Raw genomic sequence first — 24300 nt, 5'->3', positions numbered from 1 at the left:
TTAAGGACTCTGGTTAGGTCCGAACCTAGTCCATAGCGTCAGTCAAAAGCTTTTTTCCTTATTAAAAATGTTCAAGACTCTTACAGTAGCGCACCCTACACCTACCTCATGTCTCCGCGTAGCTTTATATGTGCAAATGTTAAACGTTAGAACAAAGCAATGCGCGTGCGCTGTCTCGCGGCGGGCGGCGGCGCGCGCTCATCAATACACGTCCCATTAGAATGCGCACAGAGACCGGCTGCCACAGCCAAGCTCCACACGTTATCGAACTTATTGAATGTTACTTAATGTTATCGTACCTAAATATATTTATGGGTCTGCAGCTAAAACAAATCTAAGATTAGAATTTAAAAAGCAGTAAAATTTCGGTCATTGGCCCGCTTGTTAAGTTGGTAATCACGTCAGAACCAGGTAGGGATGAAGGGACGAACACAAGTCTTTCGAACAAAACTGGCTTCTGATGCTCATAAGCCAGGATTCAATGAAAGGAGGGAAGGCAGGCCTTTACCCTGCAGTTGAACACTGATGGATGATAATAATAAAAATAGAAATTGGAAAGTTCATTGAAGATGTTACTACTCCATAGAGACTAACTAAGGCATTGAATCCAAGCAAAAAGCAAAATTAATTAAAAAGGAACTATCGCTGGAAGACACCGTTTCCGTTAATGTTTTAATCATGATGATCAGCGCGGAGCCAGGTCCGCGATCATTATCGGTGTCGCGGTGTCGTAATGGACGAGCTGGCGATAACGAGTTCTGATCTCTATCTATTATACCCTCACCTGCTTGACGCCCGCACTGTGATAATTCAATTATATCTAACAAGCTCGAGATGACTCTATTTGACACATGCTCATAGAACAAATAGGTTGGATAGCAATTCTACAAGTAGATATCACCCGGATCAAAATGCTATAGGTAAAACAATAGTCCAATTGGTAATGGCATTCTAATACATTTGAGAGTTTTCTATTAGAAGTTGGTAAACTTCTGAAAAGGACACAATTACAATTAGTCGAATCTAGTATCACAATTCAAGTACATACTTCAGATTAAAAGCTTCAACGAATAGTATGAAAATAAAAATTGCCAGTTATAATGAACTCTATACATCGCAAGTAAATTAAATCACGTATAAGTACGCCCAATATATTTTCTGGAATCGTTTTCCTTCAACTGCCTCTGATTATAGGTAGAGCTTTCGTCGACAGATTGCTATATTAATCAGTCCCGCAATAGATAGAACCTGATTATTTGCTACTTTTTACACCTTACCCTGTAATTTCTTGGCCATTTTCTATCCCAGTGTACCTCATATAAATCGGTTCCATTATAATAAATATTTAAATCGATTAATTGCTCTAACGTTTTATAAGGACACGATCGATAAACCAAGCTTGATTTATCGGCACTTATGAGTGGTTATAGTCATTTGTCAATCAAATATATTATGTTCCTGTACAAGCTATAATGATTCTTATTAACGAGTCGCTTTAAGCTGTATTTATGGTTAATTATCTGTAATCACCCTATGATGTAAAGCTATCTGCGAAAATATATTCTAAGACGTGCTTGGGTGTAGTAAATTCATATTTTACACACGTGATATCCAGACACTAAATATTGGATCTTAATTCTAAACATAAATGTTTAATTTGTATAGTGCATAGCCTCGCGTGTGCCTCAATGTTTTCATCTGATTTTTCACAACGCATTAGCAACAAATACAGAGTTAAGCACAGTTACATGTAATGACATATAATAGGCCAATTCTATCGCTGTCTGTAAAACTGCGAGTAAAAGTTATCTACTCACAAACGCAGTTAGAAAGTTATTTTTCTTGCAACATATACCTACAGTCGCATCAATTCAGTAAACATTAGAAATAAAATTTACAGTTTCTCCGTAAATAGTGCGGTGTCGACCTCCGAGATACGTAACTAAACGCGATTACCTTACACCAATTCTTTTTAAAAATAACAATGGCTAAAATTACTCAAAATTCGCTTAGTTTATTCGCTTTAGCTACGACTTTACTACTACTTGTATCCAAATATGCAATTATCTACATTTAGTCAAATATCCACCGAGTTACACGCCACTGCGTATTGTAGTTTGTACGAAAGTTATTTTCGTGGAAGCACAATGTGCGTGCGTTAGGTTTTTTTACTGGACTTGGATTGTTTTAGGCATTTTTTTTTAAATATTCATTTATTTGCAGGTGCGTTGACAGTTTCACTTAGATACTCTTTACACAAATGTATTTATGAAACGTAAGCTGGCCATTTAACAAAGTACATCCAATGTAAAAAAATGCCTAATAACAAGTAATACTTAACACCGTCGTGCACTGTGCCAGGTCCCTCGGCTCTAACCGTGACTACTGTCCAACATTCAAGCCTGTAGATAGATTGGACTGATCTATCTACAGATACAAACTATCTGATTATTGATTAAATATATCTTGGACTCTACTTATGAACCTTTAAATACAATTAAATTAATTAACAAGCAATTGCGACGTTTAGTTTCTTTTTTAACGTTCCCGCACTCAGCTATTTAATCCTTGTATCGCGATGCTTTTCACAAATCAGGATCGAAGTCGCGTCACATCGCCCTCAGTAGATAGCATGGTCATCTTAACCACTCAGCTAAACGTGCAATCAATTGTATTCCTCACTCAGCGGTGAAGGGTGGGCGAACCTGAACTTACCTGAACTTAATAATTATAATTTGAATAAATGACTCTTGATTTTGATTTGAATACTGTTTATCTCGGCAGGTTAATAGAAGTGAACGGCACCCCGATGCTGGGCTGTCGCAGCCAGGAGGAGCTGCAGCGCGCCACCAGCGCCGCCAGCCCCGCGCGGCTGGTGCTGCTGCGGCACGCCACGCAGCCCGCGCACACTACACTCTCCAACGGCTTCACACAGGTACGTACTTTATTGTTGTACTGGTTGTAATAATTTACCTACCTTCGTACCTACGCCGTATAGAAGCGGAGGGCAGTGCAAGCAATTTTAATAATAAAATATGTTTTATTTATACGGCAAAACAAACTGTTATATCATAGAACGAAGCAGCGTCGCTGAGGGCCGAGCTGGGGGCACTAAGATCAGCAGCCGAGGACGCGGAGAAGGCGAAGGAAGGTCTCCGCTCCGACAACACGCGCCTCACACACCGCATCTCCTACCTCGAGGAACAGGTCGCTGAACTCCTCAGCAGGCACACACAGGTATGTTAACGCTATTCGAAACCCACACTAGTTTAAAGAATAAATATTATTATAAACTATAAAGTACTTATCATCATGTTATTACTTTCCAGCTGCACTCCGTGAGCAGCAACGACAGCTGTATAACAGTAAACAAAACTAAGAAAAACGTGACCAACATCAATATCACGACAGAACCACAGTCCAAACCCAGCCCCAAGTCTGAAGTGCAAGTCTTCCAGAAAGGCCCGGACATCACCGCCATCGTGGCCAAACTACCGGGATTAGACGGGTGTGAGTCCAACTTGCCAATGATACGGCCAAGATCCAACGCTTCAGGAGCATCGTCCAGAGCAGCTATATCTCCAAGAGCATCGCCACCCCTAAATCATAGATCACACAGCTCCCACAGCTTAGAGCATAAAGCAGAGCGCATGCGTCACTCGCTGTCACATCACTGTATACACGGGGGCATAGACTACAGCGCGGAAACAGACGCAGCGATACGCATGATCGAGAGGAACCAAAGACACATAGAGAAACAGCGAATGAAGAACGAGAGACTCAGCAGATCCAAATGTGAGGAATACTTTAGATCAGACAGCGACCTGGACATGCGCGACACACACTCCTCGGTCAGTGCCGACCCCAGACATTATGAAATAAAGAAAGCTGCAGACAGGATAGAAGAAAGTATCAAAAAGACAAACTGGGCGGAAAGAAAAACTTTGTCAATAATAGAACAACTGAAACGGTCCCAACGGTTACGAAAACTAAAGAAGAACGAGAGTTCGGAAGATGTTCAACTAGAATCCGAACGACACTACATGTATCATAGAATAGACGGAAAAGTTTTAGAAAACGCTTGCAAGTCCAGCCGGAGAACTTCGAAGCTGCACTCTAGAAGTGCCAAGTCTTCAGAATTTGAATCGGAGTCTGATTTTCCGAACGGAGATATGTATAGCAGCTCGCCGAGGATAGACTACGGATCCGAGACAGGTTCCAGAATGAGTCATTACAAAAAGAACGAAGAGCGGAAAGACAGTGATGTCAAGTCGCGACCGACACCTCCGAGGAAGCCACTGCGACTGTCGCTTCATAAAGCTAGAAGTGCCCATTCCTTGATAAATGGCAGTGAATCTGAAACGCCGAGCAGACCGGCTTCCGAGGCCAAGCAAGCTGAGCCCGAGTGTAATAAAAGGCCTGTGAAGAGGACCCATGCGGCGGACAAGTGGGCGCGGGAGAGGATCCGCGACGCCGGGCGAGCGACGCCCCGTCCCGCCAGGAAACACCTGAACGGGCTCAGCGCCTGCGAGGCGCCGGCCGCGGACGACCTGTACCCCGAGAACACTCACATGCCTGTTAGAATTAATGGAAGGACTGGCAAATGGTGTTAGCACCTGACGAGCACAAGTACCCCGAGATATCCTTGTCTGAATAAAAGTTTTTTTTTGTAATAAATAGCCGATATGAGGCTATGAACAAATTATACTAAAATAAGGTCGATTATTTGATCAAAAATCCGGCTGTATCGCAAATAATAATACGTTGTGCCAAATCAACATTAGGTCAAAGTTAGAAAACCCAATTGACAAACAATATCCAACCAATCAAATACTTTGGAGCAATAGGTAATCTAGAGACACCCATAGTAGTGTAAATAATGTATAGTAGGTATATTAATATGACAGTAGACGTACGATTGAAACAGATCATTGTAAATAGGCACTACGTTAGCACCCACCGCGTAATACTCACCTAACTGTAACGTATTTATTTAAGACATAGCTGTAAGTTGCTGCGATGTATAAAAGACAATAAACATACTATGCATTTCACTATGGATTCATTTGAACCCTGATTCTTACTGCAGTCTACCCCGACATATTTACAACATGAAAATTACTAACTGATTAGGTTACTTTTAACGATCGGAGTATTTCATGACGAGAACATAATATCAATTAGTAGTAAATAAAACAGGAAGTCTCATAATCAAATCATTATAATTATTACTAGCAACAAAAACAAATGACATTATTATGTACATCAATTAATATCGTATAAACAAGTATCATAACTTCCCTAAAGCTGGGTGCACACGCCACTCGACCGTACAACAGTATAGCATCATACTTCATACAACATTACTCTTCCTACAAGTCCAACAACATCATCACAAACAATTGCTAAATGTTGTATTAGTTAAGTAGTGTGTATACCTAGCTCAAGTCGACATAAACACTCAACTTCAGTTGAATTTACCGCTGGTGTCGTGTCAAACTAAAGACCGGTACTGACTAGTGTTACGAGGCGTAATGTATCAACTATCATGTTACAAATCGACCACTCGTGCAGACTGAATGTCAACTAAATGTTTCACTACACCCTGTAACGGTGGTCAGTACGCAGCTTTATGTTAATTAAAATGAGAGGTAATAACAAAAAGGTGTTTATTAATGAAAGGAGAAACTGAACACCAAATAAGCAATTATATAATGACATTTCATCTTAACCTCAAGTATCATAAAGGTTTTTACAGATTTAAATTTAGCTGCATCAATCGACTAACAATTCAGCTGAAAAAATCACTTACAGGTCTATGGATGCAGATAGGTCTAGGTGTAGATTTATGGCATTGACTTGAAACACAGATTCAAGGTATTTTGGCAATCTTAAGCTGACCCTCAAGAAACAGCATTAAACAGTCAATAAATTGTAGTATCAGGTGACTCATAATAAAATACATACCACAATATTAGTTACGTTAGTCTGTCATAAAATGGAAGATATTAAAAAAAGGCTAACCAAACTATAAAAATGCATTGATTTATAATAAACATATTTCATAATCACATAACAGGTTACAATATAAAGCAAATTAAAAGATTTCTTTGATAAACAAACAACAGTAGTTTCCTAAGTATTATATTGTTTAGAGGAGCTTAACATACAAAGAGTACATTGTCATTATTATACATGAATTATTTCATAAACTGAGACCTATAAAGCCCTCATAAAGGCTCACCAGATCGACATGATATACATAAATACTTTAAGTGCATATTAAAGAGAAGAATACGTTTTAAATAAATAGCAGAAACCCCGCGATATAGTCGACTAAAGTTACAGTATTTATATGACACATAACACTCGCTGTCTGTCCAAATGGCCCGAAATCAAAAGATGGTAATTAAACTCTGACTAGGTGTGCGTATATGTGCTGGAGCCTAACTCAAACCGAAACATGCAAGCAAGCATGCTGTGCTTAAACAATGAGACAATATAAATTACCTAAAACATATTTTACTGAAGTATGATTATCAGGGTGACAATAAAATTTAAAATTGATATTTATCTCGTTAAAATAAAACAACACTTAAGATATATACTAAGTAATTCATATGGTGTTGCTGTTTAAAAAACTACTGTTTAAATATACTGGGATCAAAATATGCATAGTACAATGTAAACGTTTGACGCGGGGCCATTTGAACGTGACAGCGTAGCGACAGTCTTAGTGGTAGACGACTATGAGAGAATAGCTGCAGGACTCGCCGGTGCGGCGTACGAAATAACCTTTCTATGAATCCATTATATTTCACGGTCATAGTAATTCTTTACTTAAATGTCCTGCAGTTTATTTAGTCTCGCGTGCGTGTTACGAAATGAAAAGTAAGTTTGTTTTTTTGGAAGCATCCCCATGTCCAGAACATTCTATGAAAGTGCCCGAACATAACCTACATAGAGATTATTTACAATTTAAAATGTTAATCTATACGCTTAGAAAGAGATCTAGCGACTGGCGTGTAAATATTTTGTAATAAATGTTGCTTTATCTCTTCCACCTTTTTTAATGACGAGATTTTACAGTCAGCGACATAATTGTTGCCTATTGCGATTATCTTAGGAGTAGAAACGTTTATGAGAGAGAGTGGCACTAGAGTGCAAATATAGGTCGTATAAGAGATTTCTGTTCATGGACTTATTTTCGTATCAGCGTTACATGCTGCAGAACTAGCTCCTTAACACCCTAGTGCATATAATATATTGTTTATGTATTATGGCTCTAACGTTAATGACTTTATAATTAAACACAGATCAATTATTTAGGCATGGCATTTTGTCGTAACTCATGAGAAAAGAGAGCAAAGTCATACGCAGTTCTCGCACCTCCGACATCACTAAATAATTTATCTGTTCCCGTACATACTATGGGTATAAGGTTAATTTAAAAGTAACCTGTATTTACTGAAATACTTAAATTATCATGGCAACTAGTTTTAAATTGAAAATAACTGAATCAATCTACAATACAAAATTACACCACTAGTCGCCCCTGTCATATCGGGTTTATACATAATCGACTAGATTTGTTATTCGATACGAAAATCGACTAAAACAATTAATATATTCAGTTATTTTCAAAATAAATGTTTGCATCTTTCTGAGATAGCTCGACGTGTTGCAGCGCCGAAGTTTCGAGTAATATGTGCCTATTGTATAGGCATCATGCTTAATCTGTTTCCTTGACAGCATAGGCTGTCAAGGAAACATTTAGTTGTTTAACAAATAGGCTTCTGTGTTGGACTATATTTCAGTTGAAGTCGGGTAGTAAAATGCATCGCATAGATTTAGCGCGATATCGATTTGAGGAGATCGCGAGTTTCAGTCTATTCCTTTAACGATAGGCGCACTATGATGTTACCTGGCGAGAATTAGAACTCAAAGCAGCGGCCGAGGTTAACATATTTCTTGAGCGCGTAGGGCAGCGGCAGCTCCTTGACGCCGCGCTTCATGAGGATGGAGAGGCGCACGCGGCGCGCGTCGGCCCCGCCGCGGCGCGGGCGCGCCCCCTCCGGCCGCGCCCCCGCGCGCCGCTTGCAGCGCCGCCGCCCGCCGCCCGCGCCCTCGTCCGCGCTGCCCGAGCCCGACGTGGACGCGGACTGCCCGCCCAGCGCGCCGCGCCCGCGCTTCTGCAGCCGACGCCGGCCTGCACACAAACATATCGTTCTCACTAACCACACGCGCCTAAGGAAAAAGCCTATTCGAATAGCATCTCTTTAACCTAGTTACTATCTAACGTTTGTCTACTTTTCGTTTTTATATATGAACAAACAAAATTCAATGACTTTTAGATTCAATGAGTTTGAGTGTTAAGAAAACGCCAATAGCGAGCATAAGATGAAACAAAAATACAACTTACAGTTAGTATCATCGTCGTCTATTTCATCAGACAAGTTATCTGAGCGGCCCAGGTCACCGTCAGACGTGTCTTCAATTGACTCCGATTTGACCGGCGAGGAGCCGCTGGACGTGGTAGTTCCCTCGCCGATACCGCTGTCCAACTTTTTCCGTTTCAATTCCTTAGAGGTCTCTGTAGTCTCGTCCTCACTGGTAGAAACGTCGTTTTGAGTCACGGAGGTCTTCCACTCCATATCGTGAGATGTGCCCGGACTATCCTTGCCCAAGTATATCTCTACTTCAGCGGGCACTCCGATAGAGTCAGGACCCTTTCTAGTTTCAGTGTCCGTGCTGGAGCCGGCGTCCGACGACGTGCTCGGCCCGCCGAGGCAGATGGTCTGTGGAGGATTCCTACGCTCGTCTTGAAACTCAAAGGTGAGGAGGCCGCGGCAGGAGCGCGCTAGCTTGTGATACTCCTCACTGCACTCGGGATTGTCGTCAGCGTCTGGAAGAGGAGATGGCTGTTGCCTTTCAGGGGATGGCGACTGTCCAGGTAGGGGCCTCTCAGGATGCTCAAGCCATTCCGGATCGGGCACTTCAGGAAGTTTCTGTGTTTTAGAAGTTTGCGTAGTTTTGGAACGCGTGTCTGATGATGGACCCGGCTGTGGTCGTTGTGAGATTTCCAATACTATAGGCCGGCTTTCATGCAACGGACAATCGGGACTATGTACAGTTTGGTTTTCAGCCTCTACCTGGCCGTCAGGCCTATCAGGATGGTCGTCGCCGTCGTCTCCATCGTCTCCATCGCCAGCATCTCCCTCTGCTTCGTCGGCTGAAGAGTCAGACGGCGAATCAATAGAGTCGAAGCGCAGCGCTCCGGCCACGCGGTTCTGACCCATACTCAACACGAGACTTAGGAGAGCATTCATCTCATTGGCGCCGTTCACGTGGTCCAAATCGTGTAGTGCATTTAAGCCCTCTGCAATGGAATGAAATTTGTGTTTTAGTGGTTGTTAAGCGCGTGGCAACATGAGAGAGTGGGCGTGCACGCACCGACGTCGCTGTCGTCCTCGATGGGGATGCAGATGCGGCGCGGGCAGGTGGCGGCGGGCGGCGGGCGGCGCGCGGGCGGCTCGCGCAGGTGCGGGTGCCGCGCCAGCAGCGCCGCGCGCATGGCGCCGCGCACCACCGCGCGCGCCAGCACCTGCAGCCGCGCCGGCGTCTGCTCCTCTGCGACACACGCACAAGCTTACAAATACTGCTATCTACTGCGCTCTGGACTATCAACATTAGCTAATCATTTGACATCGCAGCAATAACAATCAAATAAAATAACGAAAAATGTGTAGAACTTTCATTTAAAATAGTTGTTTTACAGCTGGAAAAAAGCAACTATTTTCAAGAAGCAACGCCGAGTGTCTTACCGAGCTTGATGATTTCTCCTGCCTCTTCGTGGGTGGGTATTTTAAGGGTCGCAAACGACACATTGAGCAGGTTGCGCGAGCTCCACTCGTCGACGCCGTTGCGCTTAATTTGCACCAGGTTGTCGTTCAGAGGCATCACCAGGACGCCGCCCACCTTGCCACAAACACACCACCACGTCAACACTACGACATTTAAATATATACTCCACATTACCGTAGAAGTAGGGAGAAAACATATTCTATCACATTTGTAAAGTCCGATCAGGCGCCGAATAGTTACAATTCGTCCGAATTGGGAATCAAACCCAAGAACTCACGCTCGGCCTTATTGAAGGCAATACGAAAACATTAACAAAGATATTTTAAGCATCTACCAATTATGTTTTATGTATTTTATTACTGAGCTTACCTTTTATTTCCAAATATAGCAAGATTTTGTAGAACTAAAATCTAAACTACTTACGTTGGGTATCCAGAACGATAGCCACATGGGGAAATATTACATAATCGACGATAACAAGAATACCTAAAATCGATTTCATTTTCCTAATACATATATAATGTTGAACTAGGTTACCTCCGTCAGGAAGACAAACCGAGCATGATCGGCACCTGCGTGAGCGCACAAAGCGCCAGAGACGCATGTACGACGCACCACCTCTATTGAGAAGATTCTCATAGAAGCTAAACATTTGGATCGCATTATTAAATCATTACAATTTATTACAGTACATCAGTTTCTATTCAGTCTCAAAATATTAAGCTAAAGTAATTCAGTCTTAGTCCATGTGTATTGCAGCTGTGCAGTATACCTTTATAAGTAGCTTGAAGTAACTCTGGTACTCCTCAGGGCAACCAGCCCCGCAATACACACGGTCGTAGGGCGTCGGCAGTGGAGCCACGCATAACCCGTTACCTAAAAACAAACCTTTGCTTTAACAATTCTTTCACATATTTTGAAATTATTGGAGCATTTCTACAGTAATAGTACTCCATTTGTCAATTCATAAACAATACAAAACGTCTTGCATGAGATACAGCAATCTGGCAAAATAACATAAACAAAATAGTTGTTGTTTGATGGTAATTTGAACTTTATACCATAGTTTTAAAATAGATTTTTATTTACCATGTTAAATGAGTTAATTAATTTCATGTGTGACCTCTAACAGGGAGTGCAGTTTGGCAGCGCAAAAAAAAGGTGCAGATTCACGTACCACAGTAAAACTTGGGTTCACAAAAGTCAAATTCATCCAAAGTGGGAGAATTCTCAATGAACTGTCCGAGTTTCTTGATGGAGTACTCTACGACGTAGGGGTGGACCTCGACGCCGTGGTTGATGCCGCCGGAGCCGAGCACCAGCCCAACCAGCGTGCTGAAGTAGCCCGTGCCGGAGCCGATGTTCAGGAACGAGAGCCCCGGCCTCAGCTCCAGTCCTTCTAACACCTCGCTACAATATACGTTATTTCATTAAAGATTTGAAACACACTAGAAATATGAATATTGAAAATGTTTTGATATTTATATTCAAGCCCAAATATAACTCTTTCACTGATGTCTTGAATATTCTTCATAATAAAATCCAACGGAAGCAGTTCAGTTTTTACAAGTCCACGTATTACTCTTCCACTATGTTGTGCTATAACCTCAGAAACTTAATAATTGGAGATTGAATTTCTCTTTGTTTTTCTACAGATGTTAATTAATAAGCCTTTAGTGTGTGAAATTAATTACTCAACATGAAACAAATTGTTGTTTTTAAAAGCAATTCAATTTTCATGATGTATGTAAATACATGCTTAAATACATGTACAAAAACATCTAGCACATTTCCAACCAAAAGTTATGGCTATGCATATTTTGCAAATGCTTCTTTATAATAATTTTATTTCGGTCACAAAACTACATATGTGATGCTTAACAGAGCAAAACAGTGAAATTCTCTACAAATTCTAATAAACACTACCAATCATGTTTAATATCTAAAACAAAATATTCTGACTTAACACAAAATAAATATACTAAGTATTTATTTGCACCATATATAACTTTATCTGTTTCCCAGTCACATCAGTGCTACATAAACATACACCTATGTATATGCCAATCCTACTATTTCCAGCCTTAACTGTGGCATGATAGTCTAAATTGATAAGAGTGTATTTTAAACTTAGCAACAATATAAGATCTTATATGAGTGACAATAACAGACATGTTATCAAAACTCGTTTTAATTATTATGTTATTGTGAAACATTAAGCAGTGAAAACCTGATATTGTAAACATGACTTGAGTAATATAAGAAAAGGCTTTTTAATGTTTCAACTGCGATACCATACTACTTGGTACTTGATGGCTCCCTTCTAAACATTGTAGGCTCCTTAGCTCATTGTGTGTAGGGTGGTTTTGTATGATAAGTATAACTTGTATGTATATAAATATAATCTGCTCATAGTGAACTACATGTTAGTAACATGATATGTACCTACCTTCCTTTAGGCTCTAGAAGTATTACAACCAAATAACAGTTAAATAAAATTAGATTTTTCATAAAAAAGAACTGTTTAATCTCAATACATTACAAATTTATATTTTGAAGCACAATGAACTTGTAGCAATACTGAATAATTAATACATACAGCAAATATGGAGCTTATGTTGCAACATGCCTTTAGCTGTTATATATTAGGCTAATCTACACTGTTGTACAAATGAACATATTTTACCTTGTATATGCCCCAACTACACTGTATTGGAATCCAACAGATTCTAAGATAATCTCTAAAAATAACCAGGCTATGTATACGGGATGCCCTGTTCAGACAGGATACTATTCATATAATTAAAAAAAAATCAAATCAAATGAATTTCATATTTTGACTTCTCCCTGCCAAAAATATTGGATTACCGAGCGACCTCTGTTTGGAATGTTGTACAAACAAACTAAAGAAATGATCTCTGATTTTAAACCTAAATTGACTAATAACACTGAATCATTTGTAACAAAAAGATTATCTAAATATCTTTATGATGGTAAGACCTACATTATATAAATGTGTATATATGTATACAAATCAAGTAAGTATTATTTTAGTCAGCCACATGTTGACAATGGTAGTTATTATTACAAGATGGTGACAATTTTACATAAAATACATTGATTTATTGTTGGTGCAGACTGCTATGTCTACCTACATCATACTGTTGCATTGATCAATGACTTTGCAGCTAACATTGATTTTTTGTACTGCCTAACCAAAGGAAACAAATGCCATATAAAAATACTGCAATAGCATATCATCATATTTTAGCTTGAAGTGGGTACCTTCACTATATAAGTTTAGTGGCCTATATATACATATTGATTGCAACTTTCGTATCTGATAGCTGCAAGTATTAGTCTAGATTACCTGTATATACATGGTGCGGACATGTGTAGTGGCCCATTCCGCCAGGCTAGATCCTTGTAAGCCTGGTCTCGGGCCTCAGGCGTCATGTAGTCGGCCCGGTCGAGCGAGCGGAACACCCGCTCCACCATTCGTGTGCGGATGTAGTTGCTGCCCATAAGGTTGTCTATCAGCTCATTATTGTCGCGCCCTGAGCTCACTGCTCCACCCATCTTGTTTGTTATTCTTTTACTGCACTTATCGTCTTCAACGCTCCCTCACACCGCCTCAGCTGATTGGAATTGTGACGTCACAATTGTTTTTCAACATATTTCTTAGACTACCACTTTGTAATTATTGATTTCAATCAATCACGATACACACACAATCAGTAACCTTGTTTAGTTCACTATTCTCATAGGTCTAACATTAATTTATAAAGAATACCAAAATATTGAGTTCACAGGCAGAATCTTGACATTTGTTCTCCTTGTACAATATTTATCGACTGCGTAAAATATAATTCCGGTCAAAGACGGGTTCAGAAGAAAAACAAAGAATAGCCAATCACACTCTAGCAATGTAGAAGTCGACGCAAAGAGAACGTCAAAAACTTAAAAAACAAATGAAATCGATTTGGTGTTCAATGTAAGTAACTAGATACATCTATTTAAAAAAAATGTTTCATCCTCAAATTATTTTATATTCTTGTCAATGAAGTACATTAAAATGAAATAGCATTATAAATAAACGAAAAATAATTAATTTAGCCACGTCGAAAAAGTTCAAGAGTATCGACTCTGTGACACTTCTCTATAATCTTTGACATAAAAATGACAGATCATCAAACCACGGGATTGGGGATGTGATTTATTTATTTTTATAATTTCTGTGAGAATACGCTGAGTATTATTTTAAATTTAACAGTTTCAGGTGATTTTAATTTATATATATTTAATAAAATTGATCTAAATGAGTGCTTAAATAATCCTGAAAAGTTTTGTCGTGTCACACTGGGAACGTCACTGGTAGTGATAAGGTTTTATGTTGAATATTTATATTATTTGTAATTGACGTGATCAGTTGTGTAGTGGTTTGTCGAACAGAGCGATGGCCGAGACGAGCGAAGCGCGGGCAAGCGCGTCGGCGCCAGGCGGTGATGCTGGTGGAGACGACGATAAACATGATGAGCGTATGCTGGAGTGCAACATCTGCCTGGACACAGCGCGAGATGCCGTCGTTAGCATGTGTGGACACCTGTTCTGGTACGACCCTAAGCGCTCGTTATACATACACATAATCAAAATTTAAGTGGAACACAAACACAAATTAATGCTAATGTGTTCTAAAATGTTAATTGTATATATTCAGTGCTTATTCACTATATTGTGATTGAATTCGAATTTAATTAATGTATTATTCACCTTTGATTTCTAAATTGAAGTTACATTAAACTTATATTAAACTTGGTAACATTAAAAAAAAAATATTGTATTAAAGTGCAATCTTCTTTTTAGCCAAAATTAATGCTAAGAAGTTTGTATATTGTTTGTAGTGAAAGAAATAATCAAGTTCATTAGTATATTTTGAACAAAACAGGTGAACCACCTTTCACCCTGACAGTACACTGTACTGTTTTAAGGTTTAACAATTCATTCTCAAATTTCTTTTGACATAAACTTTTGATTAACATATCTATAAAATTTGGCATTGATATGTTACAACATATAAAATAAAGGTTGTTCTTATTTAAAATAAATATAGAAGACTATGAATTACACACCTTCACATAATTTAAATGAATTCAAAATTCATAATATTTCATCACTAAATACATATTCAAATATTCTTGCTGGATGTTTTGCAATCATAGAATGTTTCTATAAAGGACCTGTTTTAGATTGACTAGTGTTAAGAAATAACTTGAATTCAAAAACACTTATAAACTGCTCAATATATAAATACAAAAGTTGTTGTTGTTAAATATCATTAAAGTTTTGGATGCAAAGAGCAAGTAACAGAAGAAAATGGTATAAATAATGAGGGGCTTATGTCCAGCAGTGGGTTACTTAAGGCGTATGATGATGGTTATTGTTAATGTTATGTGTATTCCCATTGCAACAGTTGGCCGTGCCTGCACCAATGGCTAGAGACTAGGCCTAGTCGGCAAGTGTGTCCCGTCTGCAAGGCAGCTATAAGCCGAGACAAAGTCATTCCGCTGTATGGCAGAGGTAACACTAAACAAGAGGACCCAAGGAATAAGGTGTGTGGTTTGGCTTAAACCCCAAAATATGTCTGTCTATAGAAATCAGTAAAGCAGCAATAAATTTCTCAGTATGATTTTTTTAAGTGAACACCAACTATTTTTATGTCAGATTGTTCATCTTTACAGAGATTGTTGAGGCCAATATTGCGCTGCATGGTAAATTCGTTAGAAGTTTTTGTGCACATTAAACATGACACATCATTTTTTAATCGCAATCACATATCATAACATTAAACATCAGCAAGTAATGACGTAAAAAGCGGGTCCAAGGACCAATATACATAATATGTATATATGTACAATACACCTTCAAATATCATATTGAAATGAAATGAAATCATTTATTCTGTAAGTAGGATATATCATCACTTTTGCATGTCTTATTTTTTTGAGAACGCTGGAGTCGACATTTCCTATCTGACTACCCTGAGAAGAAATGTCGAAACAAACTCAAGGGGTCACAGTCTCTTTTGAAGTCCAGACAATTTCAATGCGAATAGATATGCATAAACCAATGCACGGTATTTCTATTGCTTATCTTAATATAGAAAAAACACCTGTTACGAGATACACGGTACCAAAAGTTTGTGGTTGTCGTGTCGCAAGACACTGGTATAAGCTTAATGAGGTTTTAAGTTCTAAGTTCGAAACAAAAAAGATACAATAAATACTCTATGTATGATTCATCATAGTCGGGTGGAGCAGTTGAAGCCTTCGCTTGGGCTAACCGTATAAAGAGGTTCAAGAGAAGTACGTGTAATTACTACTATTATTAGGTGCCGCCACGGCCTGCGGGGCAGCGCACGGAGCCCGAGAACAACAGCGGCTTCCCCGGCTTCGGGTTCGGCGAGGGCTTCCACATGTCATTCGGCATCGGCGCCTTCCCCTTCGGAGTCTTCACCTCGACATTTAACTTTGGGGACCCGAGACCGAGTGCCGGTGAGTAACGACCTGTCCGCAGAGCCGTATATTACCAATAACAATGTTCAACGCCGAGTTTTATATCGGTGCTTTTAAAACACGAGTTTATCGTGTTTTAAAAGCACCGATATAAAACTTTTTTAACGCGATTTAAAGAAATCCGGTCAAGTGCTAATCGGCCTCGGCCCTCGCGAGGTTCACTACCTACAAATAGGCACAAGAAAAAAAAAATCGAAGAGAAAATGTTCACCTACCATATTTATGACTGGTCTGTGCAAAGCATAAATGACAATAAAATATCTACGAAAATTTAAACTGTAGCTATTGAAGTCCACAGGGTACGGTCTATAATGACAGTCCAACCATCTAGTGACGGTGTGGTTGCTGCTAGGATATAAAAGCCTGATTCAGTATGCAGTATGTCTAAAGCTTTTCAGAACTTCGTCATCCTGATTTTGTCTTTTAAATTTTCGTCCTGAATGTAAACGTTACTGGCTCGAAATCCTAATCGTACGTTGTAATTGAGGTTAAATTTTTAATCAGATGAAAACTGATTACGATGTTGATGAAAACAATAACAAGTAAACATAATATGATAGAGTAAACTAGACTGCTTAGATGTTGTTGACGAGAACATTTTACATTGACTTCCGACCTTTGCATGGTAAAGCTAGCTTATATCTATTGGATAGTTCAATTATTGACAAATCCAAATGAAAAAGTGGAGTATGGCTCTTATGTAACATAGTAAGTATGTGTACAAATCTGGTGTGTTTGTTTGTCCGGCCAGCACCCCGCGGCACCGCCCAGTACGTAGAGGAGCAGTTCCTATCGAAGATATTCCTGTGGGTGGCCATCCTGTTCGTGCTGTGGCTGATCTTCGCATGACCGCCGGAATCGATCCCGCTCCCCACGGGCCGCGTGTTGCACCCATACTGACTCGCCTGTCACCACCGGTGTGCTTCGGTATGTTTACACTTTGGTTCGCGACTTTACCTAAATTTTCCCCATTTCCTATATGTTTGTTTGATAAAATTGTTGGTGGGTTCCTATATTCTCCTCTGCACCTAAACGGCGTCAGAATGTTGATGAACAAATGAAAGATGTTGTGGAGTATGGATTGAGAGTCTGTTATATTCTATTAAGGTGTGGTGTGGGTCGCTTGCGATTGTGATTGTTTTCGTGAGCGACAATTTACATACTGTGTTCAATTTAACATTACACTGCAGTAGATGTAGGTTGAATTTAGCAAGCAACGAAATCTGTTATTTTTTACGCCTTCTAAAGTATATTTATGTGAAGACAAAGGGGGCTAGATTATCTACTTTAACACAATTAGTGTGTTTGTGAATGTAACAATGTATTATGTTTTTACAATATGTTCTGTTGTTACTACTTTATGTGTAGTCATGGAATACATTTTCACATCGCCATGTGACTGAGTCACTGTAAAAAATACATCTGAGCGCCGTCAGCTACGGTATTATAATAAAAAAATGCATCTCTTATTAGAACCGAGATAAAAATCTTCATAACTCTGTAATTTAGATTAGGTTAATGTTCCACAAGGTCTTTGAGTAGTTAATTATACATATAGATGCGATGCACCACCCATATTCACATGAAAACATCATGATAATTCATTGATGACAAGTGTAAACATATCGACGTCGCTCGCTCCCCGCTCTTCATGCTGCGACACGAGGCGCGGCGGCCACACGCGCCCGACCTCTTCACTATTGCACTCCAGAGCACTGGCAAAAAGGCGCCGCATCTACTGTTTGTCGAATAATAACAGAATTCTCCATATAGATAGACTAAGCGAATGTCGCATTACTGTACAGCTTCGGTCAAATAAACATTACTGTATATATCTTAACACTGATTTGTAGGCTGAAGCTCATTCATTTGACGATACCTTCCTTTGAAATATCGAAGAAATAGTTTGAGAAAACAGAAAATAAAACAAACCTGCCTATTGTTATTGTACAATATTACTTTTCTACAATTCTCCACTAGTACCTATTAATGGCTTGTTCCTATGATATTGTTTTTTTGAACAAGCCGTGTTCGAAATGTCCAATTAAGAAGTTTTATTTATTTTACATCTGTGACCATTTATCCAAGTCGATAGTAGATAGCTCAGATATATTGTGTTTAGAAATAACTTAAATATTTTAAACTGAAATCGACTTTGATATCTTGTTATGGTAAACTGAGACGATTTTCATAGTTATTGAAAATGCTTCGTTATAACATGTACGTCGGTTTGGAGACTGGCAATGTGTCGATTGTTAAGCGAATCTTCTATCACAGTAAGAGTGAGTGGTGTGTATGCTACTACGCGTATAAACCTGTGCTACCTTGTTACTTTTACAGGGGCCTTTGTCAAACTGTTTGCTTCTAGGTTAGTCTTACAAGATCCAGTACTGATGCAATACATTTGAGTTGTGTACAGAAACACAAACGGGCCGCTCAAACAACAGCCTTCACATGTTATTACAACATTACTAGTTGATTTATCGCTTGCTGTTTGTAAAACATATCCATCACATAAGGCAACGACAGAACTTCATGCGTAATTCCCCATCGCGTATGAGTTTCCATGTAAAAACCATAATCATTTAAGGTTTGTGTTTTGTACACAACTCTATAGCAACACTCGTTGTATTTAATATTTAGCCTGCAAAACTATAGGTGTTTATTGTTCTTAAAGAATTAAAATTATATTTTACGTTAGTTTAATGGTGTGACTACATAATGTATGGTAGTTGCTCAATACGGCATTGCGGATACTCGGAAAGACGTATATTATATGAATTGGTAGATTTTATGTTAATATTTCTGTAATGATAAGTGTATATATAATTGTATATCAAACTAATTACGTTGTGATGGGAGGGTTTGTTTTCATTGTAAATTTGAAAATAAAGATACATTATGCTAACTAGTGTCATTATTTATACCATATCCTTCATCTTTATTAAAGACTAGCTGTTGCCCGCGACTTCGTCCCCGTGGGTAAAAGATATGATTTATACCTGCCCTGTTTTTTTCACTATTTCCATTGTATCTTCGCTCCTATTAGTCGCAGCGTGATGGTTTATAGCCTAAAGCCTTCCTCGATGAATGGTCTATTCAACACAAAAATAATTTTTCAATTTGGACCAGTAGTTCCTGAGATTAGCGCGTTCAAACAAACAAACAAACAAACTCTTCAGCTTTATATATTAGTATAGAAGTATAGATTATATATTAGTATAGACTAAGGAATAAAACATTTTCCAATTGAATTCATTCCCTTTATTGATAAAGAAATGAAATACTTCCACAATCGTCAGTTCTTTTGTTCTTACAAAAACAACTACAACCACGCTTTTAGAAATATTCTTACAATTACACATATCAACTAGCCTAGTCTAAATAAACTTAATAACGGGTATGTCTCTGTAAAATGTACTCTATTATATTATAATTGAAGTCAAGCAAGTTTCTTTAATCTTTGAAATAAAACTATTTATTATTCATAACTGTGATTGTTAACTGAAGGTTAAAATATGAATTCCATAAATTTTTATACATCATTTCAATAGTTTTCGATTTCATAGATCAATCAACACCATTCATAGTTATAGAGAAACAAGCAACTTACTTACTACTGTTGACGAGGCGCAGCGCAGCTGATACTCCTAAAACACATCTCTTACAGGCTGTTTACGAGTGTCAAAAACTCCGCTGCGCTTTGCCAATTTTGCTTTTTCTTTTCGTATGGTTGTTTTATGAACAGGCGTCAAAGCTTTTAACTGGCTGGGTCAGACGTAGCTTTAGTAAAATACACATTTATCATGAAGCAACTGACTTCTTTCGCTGTTTTTAGAAAATAATTACTTTTTAATACTCACAGGAACTTAGCAATGAACGCAAAATGTGGAAACGCAAATTAAAGTAAGTAAGCTGCGTGTCACTGGCTATATTAGTTGGTATTAACATTAGGAAATGAATAATTATGTTTAATCGAAAGCAATACGAGATAAATATTAAGTTTAAAGCAGCGATCTGGACTTACTTTAACATACCGGGGCTGCTTTGTGGTTGGTGGCTATCAATACATTGACCTAAAGTAAAAGCGACCAAGTGTTCTCAGTAAAAAAGAAACATATAATAACTGAAGCTAATCAAATTTATAGCATTAGTGTTCAAATATAGACACTATTTGTAGCCACCAAAAGTTAACTATAGATAAAACTTAAAAAGAGATTATGTTCTTAAGAAATTAGTTTGGAGCAATGAAAGTAAAGCACCAACATTTGTCAATGGTTGAACTTGAGTGAATAATAAGTTCTGTTTGTTTATTTTACGAAAGTTCTTAGTAGCCTGGCGACTACTCCGTCACGTGGATGCGTTAGCAATAATCATAGTTTCCTATTAATCACGTTTAAAGTTAGACTTACAGCAACTGAACCTTGTCTGGATGCAGCAGTTCGGTGCTGGTACGAAACATTAATTTACATAATAGGGACTAGTGCTACTCAACCTACTCTATTCCATACAGTTTGAGCGTCCTGTCCATGCTCGTGGACGCGATGTACTGCGCGTTCTTACCGAACCTCACGCCTGTAGCCGCCGCAGTGTGGTCGTTGAACACCTTGAGTTCCTGCCACTGCCTGCAGAGATACACCCTCACGTCTGTACCCGCGATGGCCAGATACGTTCCGCTCTGGTCGAAGCACAACTCCTTGATAGCGTAACCCTCATCCAGCTGAATAGTCTTAAAGTTCTTCAGCTTTCTCAAATCCCACAGTTTGACGCAAGCATCCTCGGCAGCTGTGGCAAGGTAGTAACCGTTCTCAGAGAAGGAGATGGATGTGACAGGTCCAACATGACCAGGGAAGTTGGCAACATTGCTCTGCTCCTTCAAATCCCAGATCTTGACTTGGGAGTTCTCTGTTCCGGTACCGAAGATAAGACCGTCAGGATGGAACTGCGCCGTGGTGAGGCTCACGCCTGAGAAGTCGCTAACCTTAGTGAGCAGTGTACCGGTGCGGATGTCCGAGAAGGCCCAGTGCTGGTCAGTGGACGTCGATAAAACGTAATCGCCAGTCGGATGGAGTGATAGCCCAGTCACCGGACCATCGTGAGAGCGCAGTATGACGGTAGTTTGAGATCTGTGAGCAAAACAAAAAAGTTACTAAATTGTAATGTAAACATATAAGGATTTGTCTTGTAACATTAACCATTAAACTTTTTCAGTCGAACAAAAACCAGAACAACACTTACGTAGGCACATTCCATACACGAATAGTGTGATCTGGTGAGGCGGTGATGACGGTATCCTCGTCGGGGTGGTAGATGACGCGCGTGACTTTCTTGCTGTGTCCCTTGAGGATGGCCACCACCTGCTCCGTGTCTTTGTTGAACACGGTTGCGTTGCGGTCGTTGCCTCCCGTCAGCAGCTTGCTGTGGTCCGACGGGTTGATATCCAGGGCCAGAATACCGGGCACACTGGCTGAGTGAAGACCCTAAGAGGCAAAAATGCTATTAGACGTGTTATCATATTGTAGATAGCAGCCATTGTCACAACTTGTTTGCCAATTTACAATCTTATATTTTGAATAGAATTAAGTAAAGAATTTATGTTAAATAGAATATCATATTTGATGTGTGACTAGTAGTATAACATGTGTGTACCGGATGCGAGGCGAGCGTGAGGAAGGCGCGGATCTGGTCGGGCGCCAGCAGCCCCTCGGGCACGGTGCGGCCGCGGCGCTTGCGCTCCTGCGTGAGCGCGGTGGCTCGCTCCTGCAGACGCGCCACCACGCCGCCAGACATGCCCGCCGCCGTCACGCCGCCGCTCGCCGCGCCGGCCTCCGCCTAAACACAACAATATATCATTATACAAGATGACAACAATTTTTTACAATATTAAAACATTGCTTCAAAGCATTCAGAAAACAAGCAAGTCTGAACATGAAGTAATTGTTAAGCATATTTAAAATGATATATAATAATAAGAATAGCTGTACCTGGTGTGAAGGTTGTGGTGCAACAATACCAGCTTGCGGTTTGAGTGTGGCGAGGGCCTCTCTGGCGGCCGTCACCTCCTTGGTGAGACGGGCGATCACACGACACGCCGCGTCGTGCTGGTACAGGGCGTGACTGAGTTCCTGAGCACAGAATACAACGCCTTCATTCCTTTTGTCATAGAAAATTAAATTTACAGACCTGAGTTACATTTGAAATTGCTCTGTTACTTATAATCTTGGTTGTTCAACATTGTATGGACCCTAATAGCATTTCATCAACAAATTAATAAAATTATTCTAACATACATTTGATTTTACTTAATTTTATATAGATTTAATTAATATTAGGCAGCTGAAGTATCTTACTGAAGAAACCAATTTCTTCAGATCATTTTTTACTGGATGTAATACAAAGTTCCTATGTTAATAGCATTTAGTTGTTAAAAACATTAGCAGACAAATCTGACCTACATAAGAAGCACTCATTTGATTGTACCTGTCTAGCTGTTTGCAGCTGCTGGCGCTGAGTGAAGGCATGTAACATCAGTGCATCCCACTCATCCTGCATACTCTTCAGTGTGGCGGGGATAGATGTAGCACTTGGAGGCTTTGGTTTTACTATGGGAGGAGCTGTGGATAATAATATGTGAATTTTAAAGTCTAAGCCATGAAGATGTCAACAACAATTGTGTGTTTATCAACATATAAGCTATGCGGTTTACATTATGATGGTCCAATTGATGATAATAACTGTTGATTATTGTTTAAGAGACAGCCTTGACTGGGTTAGCTACTTTAAACTCGGGTGTCTAATCTCCTAATACAACAAACATAATAGTACCTACATAATACATTGTTAAGTAGTTTCATAGTAAGTTTTCAACAGTTTCTACTCACTCTTTATCTCAATTAGATCTTCAACTCTCAACTCTTTTCCGTTAATGGGGTCCACTCCATTTTCTATGATGTACTTCTCAATGACTCGCTTCTCAAACACGGCGCCCGACGTAGGTGACACCACAGGCAGCTCTGGCACCTCATTCGATACTACAATCACAAAGTTAGGTTATAAACACAAGTTCTAGTTAATTAATACCGATAAGTCTATTGGATCTAATTGTTATTTACAGGACTAAATAATACTATAGTTAACTCCCTAAAATATTATTTACTAAGTGGCTCAATAAATAAGTATTCCAAGACTTAGCAACCGGTAGTTGGCAGCTAGGCGCCATGGGCAAAAAACATATGATTTCAAATATTTATAATTAAATAACAATCTTTTAAGCTTACTTGCACAGTATAGAGCCATTTTAAAATAATATGCTAGCTAAAGTTTCCAGAAAACACTTGAAATCGAAAAGAAAACTCATGAAACCCAGAGCCAAACAAAATTTTACAACAGACTGAAAATAAAAACAGAATATAAAATATATAAATTGGAACACGTAGGTAACGAAAAAAATGGTATAAAATCAGTTTAGAAATCGACTATGGAGTAAAACATTTATTATATTTGATATTTTGATTTTTTTAAATTCATTTTCTTAAAATAGCAGTGTTTTATAATAGTAGTATTTAATAAACCATATAAGTTTTGAATAGAACCCTTGATAGATAGGTAGGGTAGAGCCTGTCTGTCCGAATCAGCAGAATGATATGCGAGCATAAAAAGAAACGTTTTTTTTTGTTTTTGGACTCCATCATTTTGATCTGAGCGGCAACAGCATAGGCAAAAGAGTTTACTGAGTTGCGACTCGAATTGCTTGGATATTTCCGATAAATAAGCGCGTGTTATCTGCTGCATAACTAAAATTGTAATCGGTTGCAATTTGTTACCCAAACAACTTTAATCCCTATTTTATTATTTGTTATAGCGG

At 39.1% G+C, this 24300-nt stretch overlaps 4 protein-coding genes across 6 annotated transcripts in view; 2 read left to right on the top strand and 2 right to left on the bottom strand.

Annotated features, from left to right (window-relative positions):
• LOC113504592 overlaps positions 1-5054 on the top strand; it is a 67674-nt gene extending 62620 nt beyond the window's left edge. The window contains exons 9-11 of the mRNA XM_026886969.1: positions 2785-2935; positions 3076-3237; positions 3330-5054. Of these exons, the coding sequence (XP_026742770.1) occupies positions 2785-2935; positions 3076-3237; positions 3330-4613 (1597 nt within the window). The 3' untranslated portion in view covers positions 4614-5054. The remainder of the gene's footprint in view (positions 1-2784; positions 2936-3075; positions 3238-3329) is intronic.
• Positions 5055-5203: 149 nt separating this feature from the next.
• On the bottom strand, positions 5204-13894 carry LOC113504677. Its single transcript, XM_026887094.1, has 7 exons — positions 13235-13894; positions 11042-11274; positions 10637-10740; positions 9825-9978; positions 9454-9630; positions 8423-9379; positions 5204-8209 (listed from the first exon to the last, which is right to left on the bottom strand). Exons 1-7 carry the CDS (start codon positions 13441-13443, stop codon positions 7935-7937), a joined length of 2109 nt encoding a protein of 702 aa, XP_026742895.1. The 5' UTR covers positions 13444-13894; the 3' UTR covers positions 5204-7934.
• A 136-nt stretch (positions 13895-14030) lies between these two features.
• LOC113504593 (E3 ubiquitin-protein ligase RNF185-like) lies at positions 14031-19344 on the top strand. 3 transcript variants are annotated; one of them, XM_026886972.1, is made up of 5 exons: positions 14031-14143; positions 14302-14475; positions 15335-15473; positions 16253-16415; positions 17188-19344. In XM_026886972.1, exons 2-5 carry the CDS (start codon positions 14321-14323, stop codon positions 17283-17285), a joined length of 555 nt encoding a protein of 184 aa, XP_026742773.1. In that variant the 5' UTR covers positions 14031-14143; positions 14302-14320; the 3' UTR covers positions 17286-19344. The 3 variants fall into 3 exon arrangements, with proteins under 3 accessions (XP_026742773.1, XP_026742772.1, XP_026742774.1); XM_026886971.1 differs by having other exon boundaries at positions 14032-14143; positions 14317-14475; XM_026886973.1 differs by lacking the exon at positions 14031-14143 and adding an exon at positions 14159-14238 and having other exon boundaries at positions 14317-14475.
• A 341-nt stretch (positions 19345-19685) lies between these two features.
• On the bottom strand, positions 19686-23832 carry LOC113504409 (pre-mRNA-processing factor 19). The gene is made up of 7 exons (XM_026886668.1): positions 23714-23832; positions 23318-23467; positions 22917-23050; positions 22421-22561; positions 22086-22268; positions 21675-21916; positions 19686-21562 (listed from the first exon to the last, which is right to left on the bottom strand). Exons 1-7 carry the CDS (start codon positions 23730-23732, stop codon positions 20932-20934), a joined length of 1500 nt encoding a protein of 499 aa, XP_026742469.1. The 5' UTR covers positions 23733-23832; the 3' UTR covers positions 19686-20931.
• Positions 23833-24300: the final 468 nt, after the last annotated feature.

This window comes from Trichoplusia ni, chromosome 22 (genome assembly GCF_003590095.1).
Source record: "Trichoplusia ni isolate ovarian cell line Hi5 chromosome 22, tn1, whole genome shotgun sequence".
Lineage (NCBI taxonomy): Eukaryota > Metazoa > Arthropoda > Insecta > Lepidoptera > Noctuidae > Trichoplusia > Trichoplusia ni.
The sequence above is the reverse complement of the archived record's forward strand: the minus strand, read 5'-3'. Positions and strand labels throughout refer to the sequence as shown.